Genomic DNA, 13,972 nt, shown 5'->3' on the forward strand with positions numbered 1-13,972 from the left:
CGGGGCCCGAGAGCAGGAGGCGGGGCCGAGGGGAGAGGACCTGCGATTGGGACTTGAGGCACCGCCGAGCCGCGGAGGGGGCGGGGGCCGTCAGGAGGGGCGGGGACCCGCGATGGGGAGGCGGGGCCGAGGGAGCGGGCCTGTGATTGGGACTGAGGAAAGATTGTCGGGCTGGAGGGAGCGGGGCCAGATGGAGGGGCGGGTCCCGCTCGGGGCAGGGCTGAGAAGCCGGCCTGTGATTGGGCCTCGCTGAGGCCAAGGGGGCGGAGCGCACGTGATGACGTGACGCTCCCACGGAGGTGACGCCGTGCGGTTGCGCGCCCCTTCCGGCGCGGGGAGGGCGCAGAAGATTCGGGCCGCTCGGCCACAGGCCGTCTCCAGCGCCTCGGGATGTAGCGCGGGGTCCGCGGCCCTGAGCAGAGTCCGCGGCCCCGAGCAGAGTCCGCCGCCTGCCGTAAGTTTCCCGGGGCTCCGCGGCGAGCGGGTGGGGGGGCGGGGGTCGACCGGAGCGCGAGGCCCCCCCGGGAGCCTCGGCATGGGCCTGAGGCGGCAGCCGTGGAGCCGGCTTGCCCGGGCGTCCCGAGGGCTCCGAGGGCCCCGAGACCCCCGCCCGAAGCCGGCCGCGCCTCCGGCCACTCCGCGTCAGGTGTCCACGTTCGTGGCCCCTCCCGTGCGCGCCGCGTCCCCCGCTGCCAACAGCCGGGGTGGCTGCCGTGCCTCCCAGTCGTCGGGGTGAGACGTCCGGATTTGGGCTCCGACTCGGGCCCGCCAGGCCGGAGCTGAGCCTGGTCCCAACGCTGCGCGAGGCCAGCGCGGAGGGGCTGCAGGCCTGGGTCGCGGAACCGCCTCTCGGCGGGGAGTACCCGCCTTTGGTGGCCTGAGGAGCTCCAAGGTTCCTAGACCGTGAGTGTGCGCCCACCTTGATGGGGGAGAAGGGGACGTTGGTGGACAATTTGCCTTTGTTTAAGGTAGTCCCAAAAGCTGCAATGTGAGCAAAATCTAAAGTACGTTAGGGAAAAACGAAATTTCATTCCCTCAGAAATCTCTCATTGATGCCATCCTATGTTTGAGATTTTTGGTCAAGCCTTCGAATTTGAAGAAAATAGGTATGTTTCTCCTCGGTTTCTGGTGCTACATTGGCGAAAGGGAAACTGACAAGGCGAATTTCATTTACATAGTTTCAGGTGTCAGAGGAGCAACAGGAGGCTTCCTAAGTACTTAGCTGGATTAACCAGTTTCCCCCCAGTATGTAGAAGAAAGGCTAGAAAACACAGCAGGGACTATATAGGCCACTGACTTAACTCAAGCAAACGCTATAATGGCTGGTTCTTTTCTGAAATGAAGTGATCGTGGGGTCTGTCTCCAGCTTTTCTCTCTTTATAGAGGTTGTGTCACCGGTGATGGAGCAACTGTTGTTCCTTAGGTTTTGTAGCATCCATACAGTACTAGGAACTTAGGCAGGGTGGTGTCAAACAGGTTGCAGCGTCAGGGTAATAGTTCCCAGCTTGCAGCCACTAAGTTTCTTTATCCCAGGAGTAACTTCTGTGTTACCTTATAGTGGTTGATACTTGGGGAATCAATCTTGTTCCCTGTGAGCAACGTCTTAGGGTTAGACCTCCACAAAACTATACCTAACTTCTGAGTAGAATCTGAAAGCATTCCATGCTCAGTGGCCAAGAAATTACATGATCCCCAGGGGATAAACAGAAATTTTAAGCAAACACTTTGCCTACAACTAGGAAGGAAACTCAGACAAGGGCGCAGCCTTAACCCAGTAGGCTCCCCATTGCTAATGGATAAAGTGCACCACCGTAGGTAGGCTATTAGGCTGTCTCCAGTTTCTTAAGTCTGGCCTCATTTTACCTTTCCAAGACTTCCTTATGGAAGGTGGATTATTCACTGCCCTGGGGACTTTGTTCTTTCAAGCCTGCCTAGGTTCATAGCACTACCCTTCTGGAATGCCTGGATTGCATCTTTACCTATCAAGATCCTTTCTTAAAATCTTCCACCATACCTTTCCTGATTATTCCAACTAAAATTGAACTTTTCTTCTGAATTCCTCCAGCACTTTATGGCATTTAGCCTTGTAGTGGTTTTAGTAGAAAACAGAAGTTACTGCCTCCTCCTAAAATAGAGGCCAGCAGCCATGCGAAGCCACTAACTGGTCTCTTTGCCTTCTCTGTAGCCTGACAGTGCCACGCGTGTTGTGTATAATCAATGGTATTCGCAGATGGATAAAAGATATTTGCACTTCGTTCTCGGCCCGAAAGTTTTTTCTCTATTTTTCCCTAAGAAATCTCCTTGACTCCTTTACTATAAAGCCACACGGAAAGTCTTTAACGCACTTGCTATATAGTCTCCTGTCCCATCTACTTGTGATCATGCTGGTGAACTAAACAGTCATCTTTAAATCCAGAAGCTTTATTAATACTGATGGGGTATTTTCTGGTGCTGGTACTCATCAAAGTTGTTACATTTTGTCCTTAATGTCCATTTGTCCCTCATGGCACCCGCTGGACTTTGTTACTCTCACTGTACTCAAAGTTGATTCCCTTTTTCCGCTCAGAAATGTTGGGGACGTGATTAATGTTCATAAAGTTTTAGCTATCTTGGATTGAAGAGATCCTTGAAAGTGCCCTCTAGGCAAACTGATTCCAAGTGATTGGCTTTTAGACGTGCACCTAGTTTGCTTTTGTTTCATCGGGGCTTTCACAGTATAAAGTTATCACTATAATGTGTAACTATAGTGGCCATATATGTGTAATTTACTTAAAAGCCAGGTATTAAAAACAAGGACTGGTACGAAACGCCTTCATATTCCTGTATACTTTACTTTTTTTCTTTTTGTCATGGCATTTGAAAAGCTTACCTGTCTGTGGGATCAAAAAAAAAGACCCCTTCTGTTGGGATAGCTTTATCTGGAGAAGAGCTACAAAGAAAGCTACGTTGTGATTTTTCGCTGCAGACTCTAAGTCAGTGACACTGTGATCAAATAGGAAAGCTGAGGCTCCCTTACTGCAATTTGATAGTTTTCAAACATAAGCCTTTGCCTTGACTCATTTACCCCCCAGCAGTGCTATGAAAGCACCTTCCCTAAGAAAGAGAGCAGATAGAGGAGAAGATGGCTGTGTTCTTTGTCTTTACTGCTAGGCTAGCCTTGCTTTAGAACAATGTGAGTCATGTAGGCCTAAGATGGAGCTTACCCATGGAACCTCTGAGCGCCCAGGGACCGCAGATTAAAAACTCCTAGAAGAAGTTTTGTGCCTTTGACTCCAGGGAAGGAGTGTGCTATAGCCTGGAAAACTTGGGAACTGGTTCACAAAATAAATGTCTCCAAAAGTGTGAGGGAAATAAACTCACCAGTAAATGCTGGCAGTTAAGAATCAGTCCTTTCCCTAGTTTGGCACCAGATGATCTTATTTATAGGAGCACAAGCGCCTCCCCGCCTCCACAGCTTTATTCTCTAGTGTCATAGGGTTATCCAGCTGGAAAGCTTAGTGGTAAAGATTTATCAGCGTGAATTGAAGAAATCCCATCAAAAATGCACTCAGTGCAGTCTGGCCCAATTATAATTGCTATATTGGGTGTGGCGAGTTTGAGGGAAAATGTGTTTCCTCTAAAATAGGTAAGGATAGGAAAGCTAGTAGAAAGCTGAAGTACCTTCGGCTCTCCTGAGGTTCCCAGAGTCAGTCTTAACACTTTAGGGGCGGAGGCTGGTGGTATATAGTAGAAACTGAAACGCTTGCTTGCAGTAATTCCCAGCTGTTTGTGAGTGACCCACGCTGTCAAGTGATATTTTCAGGTCCTAGCATTCATCATTGGCTTTTCTTTCTTGCCACACCTCCGACCCCTCTCTCTCCCTTTCCTGTCCCTGTGTTGTTACAGTTTAGAAGACCCAGCTGGACAGTGGACTTTGCTCACTGTGGTGACATGACAGCACTCAAAGTAACTGAACTTAGTGTGTGGCCATCCTAGTTTAGGGGTTCTCCGTCCACTGTCCTCCTGGAGCAGTGCAGTTGTATCACTGGTTTTGTACATATCACAGGTTACCTTATGCCACCTGATTACAGGCTCTTCCAAGACAATGACTTAACTTGTTCAACTTTGTATTTTGCACAGTACCTTAAAGTGCCTTAGGGTGCTGGCCCTAAATACATTTGTTAAGTATTCAGTGAATGTGTTGGCTTACTCTGGGGAGAGGGACAGGAGGAAGCCCTACAAGCACAAGTCCATAAACCCCTAGCTAGCAACAGAAGCTAATAGGTCGTATGCTTCTTGCTGGAATGCTGCCTCATTCATTCATTCATTCATTCATTCATTTTGAAATACGTGTTCTGACCAAAATCAGGGATATGTATAAATTTGTGAACCATGTAGTGTTGTATCCCAGAACCCGAGAATATCTGTATCTATATATCTGGCTTAAGCCTTAGTGGCCACCCCTCAAATACTGGCAGCAGTATTCTAGAATAGCTGAGTATATTCCCCTTTTCAGACTTCTCCAAGATGCCCAAAGCTATTTATGTTTTTGCCCCAGTATAAATTATTTCTTATTTAAGCTGTTTATTCAGTAGTACTTCACTTTGAGGAAATATGTTTTGTGGTCAGCTTATTGAGAAAGATTTCCCAATGTTTCTGCTTACGTGGGTTGCCTATCTCTTGAGGTTTCAGAGGCCTCCAATTTCCTGTTCTCCTTGGGCTCAGTTGTTGGCTATGACTATGGGCTGGCATCTCTCTTGTCAGAGTCTTGCACATTTGGAGGAAGAGGAACTGCCTGTGTGTTGACACCGAAGACAGGTCTGCGTGCACTGAGTTATGGGCGTCTGTTCTCTTGAACCAGCTCTGCCAGTAGCTTTCAGCTGTGCTTGTGTGTTGAGCGTAGCATGACTGTTTTCAAACTTGAGGATTGCCCTCACCTGACTGCATATATTGCATGATAATCCCTGAGAAGGAATTGAGATCACTGTTGGGTAAACAAAGAACTGGTACAAGATGCCAAAGGTGGATGTCTGTGAACAGCCACCGGGGACGGACACGGTGCGCAGGGCTGTGCTGACTGCCCATAGGAAAGGTGTGGGTTGCCCGAGCTTCCGTTTCCTCCCCGTCATGCAGCTCGCCCCGAGTGCAGGTGTTGCCTGGCCCTCTTTGCACTGCCCTGTGCTTTTTGGGGCTCAGGTGACCCCAGTGCAAGAAAATGTGGATATTCTGGCTCCTCCTGCTGCGAGCAGGAAACGCCTTTGTTGCGGGGCTGGAAACCTTGGGGCACCTTTCCCCTCCTTTCCATACGCCTTCATCTCCCTGGGACCTGATTAAAGACTACTTCCTTACAGGATCTATGTGCCTGTCTCAGGTCTCTGAAAAACTCGTCTGAGTGGGGCGTAGGTCATCAGCTATGGCTACTGGGACAACTCGCTGAGCCAGTTGTTTGGTGGCAGAGGGCAAGGCTGGACTGCCTCCTGCCTTCAGCCTCCCACATCCAGGCAAGTTATTGCTGCTGTGAGGGGTGGCTGTGTGGAAAGCTTGCTGTCCAGGTGTCGAACCCGGGCTGTGATCCTATAAGAGAAGTAGTAGACCTGGCAGAGAAACTAACCACTGGGCACCTAGCCCACAGCCGAGTTCCTTTTGTGTGCGAGGCACACGTGTCAGCATTCGTAGGTAAGGCCCACCGAGTTCAGTCTGCAGTTAGCTCATGTCTAAGCCGGGGGCCTCGCAGCAGTCACAGCAGGTGTCGGCCTCCTCGTCTGCCTCCTGAGTCTCAGGGCCGGGACTTTGTAGGGCAGACTAGCTCTGGGGCTGGTGGGCTAAACTCCGCTCCGTGCACGTGGGAGGGACTTGCGGGTGGGTAGCTGTTCTTCTGTGGTGACCGTTTGGTGCAAAAAACAAATCCTTTGGAGGCAAGCAACTAGGTTTTCAGACTTATCTTTAAGATTAGTGAGGTTCCAAGTAAAGGGTGATAGTTAAGAGGAGAACAAAAGCACTTAACTGGCCTCTAGGACTGGAGGGGCTGTGAGTCCAGGGGCTGTGTCGTAGTCCCTGTGTATTGCCTCGTAGAAATGAGATGTAAGAGGAATAAATTGTCGACACCCTTCGTGTTTGGTGTTTGTGTTTGCTTTCAGTGTCTTCCATCACAAGGAACTCTCTGCCCCCTGGGGCCGAGAGACCCCACCCTTTCCCCAAGCTGAAGCCGCAGATCATTGAGGTACCAGCCAGATGTCTTCTCACAAAGGACCTGTGGTGGCCCAGGGCAGTGGGGCTCCTGCCGGGAACAGGGAGGCGGACACAGTGGAGCTGGCTGAGCTGGGCCCCCTGCTAGAGGAGCAGGGCAAGCGGGGCGTCGCCAGCCCAACCAAAGTAAGTTGTCCCCCCAGGGCCCGCCTCTCCCCTTAGGCCTGTTGGTCTCCCAAAGGGACTCTCCCTACCCCAGTCCTCATCACGCTGTAGTGTAGCTCTTTTTATCTGTTTTTCCCACTAAGCGGTTGCTTATACCCCAGTGCTTAGCACAAGACCTGAAATCCTGCAAGTGGCCAGTGCCTGTCTGTGGTTGAAGTAAGGAAGCAGTCAGGCAAGATTAGGCTGGGCTTCGTATAATGAACAAACAAAAACCCCTGTAGCGAGTGAAGTAAGCTAGAAAGAGAAAAACAAATACCGTATGCTAACACATATATATGGAACCTAAAAGAAATGGTTCTGAAGAACCTAGGGGCAGGACAGAAATAAAGACGCAGACGTAGAGAATGGACTTGAGGACACCGAGAGGGGGAAGGGGAAGCTGAGACGAAGTGAGAGAGTGGCTTGGACATATATACACTACCAAATGTAAAATAGAAAGCTAGTAGGAAGCAGCCGCATAGCACAGGGAGATCAGCTCGGTGCTTTGTGACCACCTAAAGAGGTGGGATAGGGAGGGTGGTAGGGAGATGCAAGAGGGAGGAGATATGGGGATGTATGTATATGTATAGCTGATTCACTTTGTTATACAGCAGAAGCTAACACAACAGTGTAAAGCAGTTATACTCCAATAAAGATGTTTTAAAAAAGCCAACGTGTAGCTTTGACAAGGTAGAAGTCTCTCTCGTAGAGAGAGAGTTCTTGGAAGTAGCCGCCACAGGCTGGTATGGACGCTGCACCCAGGAGGCACCTGTCCTGCTCTTCCATCTCATTCTTACTGTGTCACCGAGGGGCGGGGCTGGGGGAGCAGGGCCCACCCTTCCTGAAAGCACCTGGCAGTGCTTCATGCACATCGGTGTGGTCTTTTCATTTTGCCTGAGCAAAATTGCAGTAGCATTGCCACCCTGAGTGAAACCGAGGACTCCGATACGGAGGGGGAGAGGGGTCTGCATCAGTCTGTGTCGCGAAATCTAAGAGGAAGCATCACAGGGGAAAGAACAGCCGGGAGGAGGAGCTGCTGTCCGCACACGGCCCGGAGCCTCTCCTTGGGAGGCGAGGGCTGTCGGGCTGCACACTGTGTGTCAGGCTTCTGTGCAGCTCAGGAGGGCCTGCAGCTTCTTTCGCGGAACCAGTTCTGAGGGCCTGCTTCTCCTGGGAGCTGCTGTGGATGCAGAGTTTCAGTCGCCGTGGCATCCCCAGAGCCAGTGAACAGAGAACTGCACAGATTTAAATTGTTAGGGGAATCTCTGAAACTCCGTCTTTTTCATTCTTTTGAGCATTCAGTGATCTGGAAGAGAGAAATATTCGGGAAAATGGGGCAAGTTCAGAACCGCTGTGTTAGCGATAAGGGTGGGCTCTTGGGACTTGCAGAGCATGTAGGCCTGGTGCGCTAGTCCTGTGTGCCTCGGGTGCCAGTCTCCATCCGTCTGTCCCCCATGTGCTGCGTTGGGCTTTCGCTCCAGCATTTACAGAGTTGTAAACTCGTGCACTGTCATGCCGTAGGAGAAAAGGCCACAAGGCCGGTGTGTGGGAGAGAGGCTGGGCAGAGAGCAGTGAGTTGGGGTTTCTCTGGATCGCTCACTCTGGACTAGGGAACTCCTGGGGTGTGTGTGTGTTTCCTTCATTCCTGCAGGCCGAAGAAGAGCGGGCACGCGCAGTGCCTCAGGAAGAGGAGGAGGAGGTGCGGGTGCTGACGCTGCCCCTGCAAGCCCACCATGCCATGGAGAAGATGGAGGAGTTTGTGTACAAGGTCCTGTCCTGGGAGGGGGAGGGAAGGCTCACCTGGGCTCCCCGCACCTGGCGGGCACGCTCTGGGGGGAAGAGCTTTTGCTCCTGTGCGTGGGCTTGCTTTCCTTTACGGTGAAGTAAATCAAGGGGAATCTGGCTAAATTTTTACTGCCTACTCTGTTGGCGTTGCTCAGAATATACTCTAAAACAGGAGTTCTTACCTGTTTTTGCTATCAGTCCCTTTGGCAGTCATCAAAATGTTAGAATGTGATATAGTAACACAGCACCTTTATTAATACATTAGCTATGCATGACAAGCTATAATGTATTTTATTAGAATTTATCATTTCTAAGTGGTAATCAGTAGAAACAATATTTTGATATCTGCAAAACTAGTGTATGAAAATATCTGTGATTTCTATTGGTGACAGAGTCACAAATTCTAATACTAGACTTGCTCACACTTACAACTGAGGGAAATGTTAAATTTAGTTAGAAGTGATTGAAAATAAAAATTTTTTTCCATCCAAATTTCCAACACTGTCCATTGTCCATACGTCCCAGGTTAAGAAGCCCTGCTTTGAAAAGTCATAGGCTCAACCCAGTGAGAACGTAGTATCTAAAGGGGGGAAAGGATGGACAGGCGGCCACCAGAGTCTCCGGGGGCAGAGGGCAGAGGGGTAAATGTATATTTTTGAAACCATATATATAATTTCTATTTCCTTGTTTTCATTCACTACATCTACTGAATTTTAAAACTCAAGTAGCTGAAGGGAGGTCCTGCCATATTCTCTTTAAAGACTGAGAAACACTTATCTACTTACCGAAGCGTATCCAGGTGAACTATCATGACACAGAACAAAGCCATTCACGAGCCGTCGGTCCTGGGGCGGCCTCGCTTGTGCTGTGTCTTGGCTTCTCTGGCCTCAGGCTGGCCCCACCGTTCCCTGGGCCCCTCTGGAGCCAGGCTGATGCTCTCCTTCACCCCTTGTCCTTGGGTTGGCTCGCGTCCTCGGGGCCCCGCTCAGAGAGTGTGTGGTTGCAGGTCTGGGAGGGGCGCTGGAGGGTCATCCCATACGACGTGCTCCCCGACTGGCTGCAGGACAACGACTACCTGTTGCACGGCCACAGGCCGCCCATGCCCTCCTTCCGCGCCTGCTTCCAGAGCATCTTCCGCATCCACACGGAGACCGGCAACATCTGGACCCACCTGCTTGGTGAGTGGTGTGGGTGGAGGATCGGACTTTCTGTCTCCTTAAACGCCAGCACTTGTACAGCCTTTGTCCATGGGAAGGAAAAGCAACGTTGTTGTGACAGTTTGACAGCTGGCATCGTGCCTTTAAACTACCAGTGAGCTTGCTGGGCCTTTCGCCGCTGGTCTGTAAGGCGGGGGTGGGGGGGCCTAGAAGCGGAGGAGGTGACGTCCTCTGTGGTCAGAACCATCCCCGGTGCAGGCAGCTCCTCCCACTTCACAGTCCCCACGGTAGAAACAAAACGCCAGCATTTCAGAGGATGCTCTTTCTGTCTGGGTTTGTGTGACGGGTGCTGTTTTCTCCGGAACTTGTTGACTGCGGTGCCCACAGCTCAGCCTGTAGCTTTAGTGCTGGCTTAAATCATCACACGTTCCCTTTTTCCTCAGGCCTCTTTTCTCTCCGTCCTGTAGGTTTTGTGCTGTTTCTCTTTCTGGGAATCCTGACCATGCTGAGACCAAACATGTACTTCATGGCCCCCCTTCAGGAGAAGGTGGTGTTCGGGATGTTCTTCCTGGGCGCGGTGCTCTGCCTCAGCTTCTCCTGGCTCTTTCACACCGTCTATTGTCACTCAGAGAAGGTCTCTCGGACCTTTTCCAAGTAAGTGAGAAGAACGTCCGTAGGGACACCTTGTGATCCAGGTGCTGGCAGGGTCCTGGAAACTCCAGCAACTCCTAAAGATTCCCTGATGTGCCAGAGGAAGGGCTTTCTGTTTTGCGGGTATAAGAGGATCAGGAAACTTTTCTCTTAAGTCCTTCATGAGAAGTTTCACTGCAGCCTCCTCAACAGATGGAGCCCAGTTGTGGGTATATTTTCTCCCTGTGCAGTGCTGCCCTTTGTGAAACTTGGGGCACCAGTGGGCTGCTCTCTCGGACCGAGTACCCAGTCCTGTCCTACCTTCCTGGGGGCCCAAGCCGTTCAGGGCGTGGCAAAGTTTCTGTGCTCCATCCTGCTGAAGCTCCAACCCACCGGTCCAGTGAAGCTTATCTTTGCTGCCCACATATTGCTGGAAGCCCCAGATGTCCATCCTCGAAGGCTCTCCTTATTCCCCAGTTCTGAGCCTGGAGTTCTGTTTGTTTGCTTTTTTTGTGGTTGTTGGTGGTGGTTTTGGAGGTGATGGTGAGTTATTTTGTTTTTCTCAGTAACACCAGTAACAAGAATACATTTTTATCTTTAAGAAGTCGACTAAAACAGACAGAACACCTTAATAATACTCCCAATTTAAGGGTTTTGTTTTTAGAACTCAACCTCTCAGAACTGGGGAATACTCAGAGCCCTTCCTGCGTGGAAGCTGGAGACTGGCTGGAATATGGTGGAATTCCTGAATTTAAGTATCCATGAGGGGGATGTAGCTGTTCACAGCCAGGGGAAAGGGATACAGTTCAGACTTTTCCACTGCAAAATAGAAGTGCTTGACCTCATGGGGTTTTGATTCAGGATATAGGACAGATCATGTGGGAAGGGAGGGGCTGGGGGCGGTCACGTCTGAGAGCCGCTGGAGAACAGAAAGCCCTAGGAGCTCTTCACTTCTCCCACCGCTCCGCTCATTCTGTGGCTTTTTTCAGGCTGGACTACTCAGGGATCGCCCTGCTCATCATGGGGAGCTTCGTGCCCTGGCTCTATTACTCCTTCTACTGCTCCCCGCAGCCACGGCTCATCTACCTCTCCAGCGTCTGTGTCCTGGGCATCTCTGCCATCATTGTGGCCCAGTGGGACCGGTTTGCCACTCCTAAGCACCGGCAGACAAGAGCAGGTGGGTCGGAAGACAGAGCGGAAACCTCATAGGTATTTGGACCTTGAGCCCAAGGGGGTCAACCCTGGGCCCCGACCTGTGTTTAGAACTGATCTGTGTTTAGAACTTTCAAAACAGCGTGCATTTTCAAAGCTCAGTTCTCCCCCAGGTTTCACACTATTTCAGTAAAATGTTAATAGGACAGATAATTACCAACCTGGTCAATGAGCTACAAGTATAGAAATGACTGCTCTTATATTTGGTTTGAGGAAGTTAAAAAATGTACAAGGCAGTCATTTTAGTAACCTGAGGGTCGCTGAGCTCAAACCAAGGGGCTAAAATTAAACCACCCAAAGTTATTTTACTAAGGAATGGAAGGCTTGGCTTGGTAATTAAAATACCTTGGGCATAAACACTGTCACCAAGTAACATGATGGCTGTGAGCATAAGCATCTTCCTGTTGTCTCATCCAGACTCAAGCTTTATTACTCGCAGCAGCACATCGATTAGCACTAGTCTTCGGTCCCTTGAGACTTAACACCTGCTGTGTTTTAACCTTCATTTAAAATAATTAAGTATTCATCAAGTGCCGACCATGGGCCAGACTGATGCTTTACCAAGGCCGTCTGCAGAAACGGAGAGGCAGTCCCTGCCCTGCGGTTGCGTGTACGGCCGTGGTGTTGAGCCGGCACCCGTTCTGTCCGTCCGTTTACTTACTTTGTGTCCAGTGGCCACTGACGACTTCCAGTCTGGGTCTCTCTGTCTCCTCAGGAGGTCAGGGTCCTGACCTTAATGGGAAACCTGTCTTGCTCCTCCCTGGCTGGCAAACTACCTGAGGCCTCACCATGTCGGTTCTGTACCCAAGGCAGCCATCAGGAAGTTCTGACCTACACGGTCGCCTCGGCTGCTTCACGGATAGTGGAGAATGTGAGACGTTTGTTCTTGGCGCTCCTTAGGAGGGAATAGCTATATCAGCATCTACACAGCCTTCTTCCCATTCTGAATGTTAAAGAAGTGTCTGCTGAGTGTTCTCCATCTTGCGCTAAATTTCCAATAAACATGTACTATTCACCAGAAAGTAGCTCATCAGAGTGAGACAGCAGTGCCTTCCAAGCGGTACTGTTTCCATGCCTGACGCTCTTGTGTCTGCTTTGTTCAGGGGTGTTCCTGGGGCTTGGCTTGAGCGGCGTCGTGCCCACCATGCACTTTACAATCGCGGAGGGCTTTGTCAAGGCCACCACGGTGGGCCAGATGGGCTGGTTCTTCCTCATGGCTGTGATGTACATTACCGGAGCCGGCCTCTATGCCGCGCGGATTCCTGAGCGCTTCTTCCCTGGAAAGTTCGACATATGGGTAAGAAACGACACTTCAGTGGGGCCTGTGGTGGTGAGACCGGCCCACAGGTAGAGCTCGGAGTCAGAGGCAGTGAGAGACATGGGTCAGGTAGTGTCTGGGGGTGCACACGAGTTCCTACATGCATGTCCATGCATGTAGATGGGAGAATGGCGGGGAGGGGAGTGACCGATAGTAACATTTTGGCGTATCCCTGACAGGGCTTAAAAATTTTCTTCTCCAACAAATCTATCACTTTTATGATGTAAAAAACTTTAGGAAGGAACGAGGAGAGGCGAGTGCCTTCTCCACTGCCTCCAGCCTTCCGTGCCGTCACCCTGAGGCCCCTCTCTTGTGTCCCTGCAGTTCCAGTCTCATCAGATCTTCCACGTCCTGGTGGTGGCAGCCGCCTTCGTCCACTTCTACGGGGTCTCCAACCTTCAGGAGTTCCGATACGGCCTGGAAGGGGGCTGTACTGACGACTCCCTCCTCTGAGCCGCCCCGCAAGGGCACAGCAGGAACTTCCCAAGTGCTTTTAAAATAACTTCTTTGCTGAAGTGAGAGGAAGAGTCTGAGTTGTCTTGTTTCTAGAAGAAACCTCTTAGAGAATTCAGAACCAACCGAGCTTCAGCCCACTTCACACTCACTGGGCAATAAACTCTCCATTCCCTCACTGAGAGCAGTGGGGATGGGCGGACGTGGCCGCACGCCCCTCGGTAAGGCGACTACTGTCCCCTCACAGAGATGGGGCTTTGAAGCTCATGTTGAGAGTTTACCCCTCCTCCAACCGTTCTGGGGAAAAATGATGGACTGGGACTCTTCAGAAATTCTGTTTCTGGAAGAAACTGTCCCTCCCTCACCCCTGTCTTGACTTTGTAACCTGGCTTATAACAGGCCATCCGTTTTTGTAGCACACTTTTGAGAAACAGTTACAACCTCGTCCATCTTTCTAGGGCCTGGACTTGCTCACACAGCAGGAAGAGCAAAGCCACCAACTTTTACACAGCCGGCTAATCATGGAAGTGTGTCCAGGCTTCAAATAACTTGAGTTTTAATGTTTTCTTGGCAGAGTAATGTAAAATTAAAGTGGGGAAAGATATTTAATATTTAATACTAAGCTTTAAAAAGAAACCTGCTATCATTGCTATGTATCTTGATGCAAAGACTATGATGATAATAAAAGAGTACAGAAGACACTTGGCATTCAAAGATTTAACATGTGTGGTCTCAGCTATTTGCACGTAAGTCCAAAGGATTAAAACCAGTAAAATCATTGCAGATTCTGCTGAGGCACAAATCTGAATCATAGGTATTGACAGGCTGGCGTGTGCGGGCCAGCGAATGAGCCTAACTGAACTCCTAGCACGTGCTGGTCCAGGCCACTTTACGTGTCTCCACTTAGCGCACAGACATTTCCTGGAGAAGTTGGTGTCATGCTGCAGTAGAGTTCAGTAATTAGAAGATACCGGGCTTCCCTGATGGCGCAGTGGTTGAGAATCTGCCTGCTAATGCAGGGGACACAGGTTCGAGCCCTGGTCTGGGA

The 13,972-nt window shown here is 50.5% G+C and overlaps 1 protein-coding gene across 1 annotated transcript; it reads left to right on the forward strand.

Annotated features, from left to right (window-relative positions):
- The first annotated feature begins 318 nt into the window (after positions 1-318).
- ADIPOR1 (adiponectin receptor 1) lies at positions 319-13,640 on the forward strand. The gene is made up of 8 exons (XM_029230374.1): positions 319-454; positions 6,117-6,351; positions 8,021-8,137; positions 9,161-9,332; positions 9,779-9,965; positions 10,931-11,118; positions 12,257-12,450; positions 12,796-13,640. The coding sequence occupies exons 2-8, from the start codon at positions 6,211-6,213 to the stop codon at positions 12,922-12,924; spliced, it is 1,128 nt and encodes a 375-aa protein (XP_029086207.1). The 5' UTR covers positions 319-454; positions 6,117-6,210; the 3' UTR covers positions 12,925-13,640.
- The last annotated feature ends 332 nt before the right edge of the window (positions 13,641-13,972 follow it).

This window comes from Monodon monoceros, unplaced genomic scaffold, assembly GCF_005190385.1.
Source record: "Monodon monoceros isolate NGI ecotype Baffin Bay Population unplaced genomic scaffold, NGI_Narwhal_1 Super_Scaffold_18, whole genome shotgun sequence".
NCBI classification, from domain to species: domain Eukaryota; kingdom Metazoa; phylum Chordata; class Mammalia; order Artiodactyla; family Monodontidae; genus Monodon; species Monodon monoceros.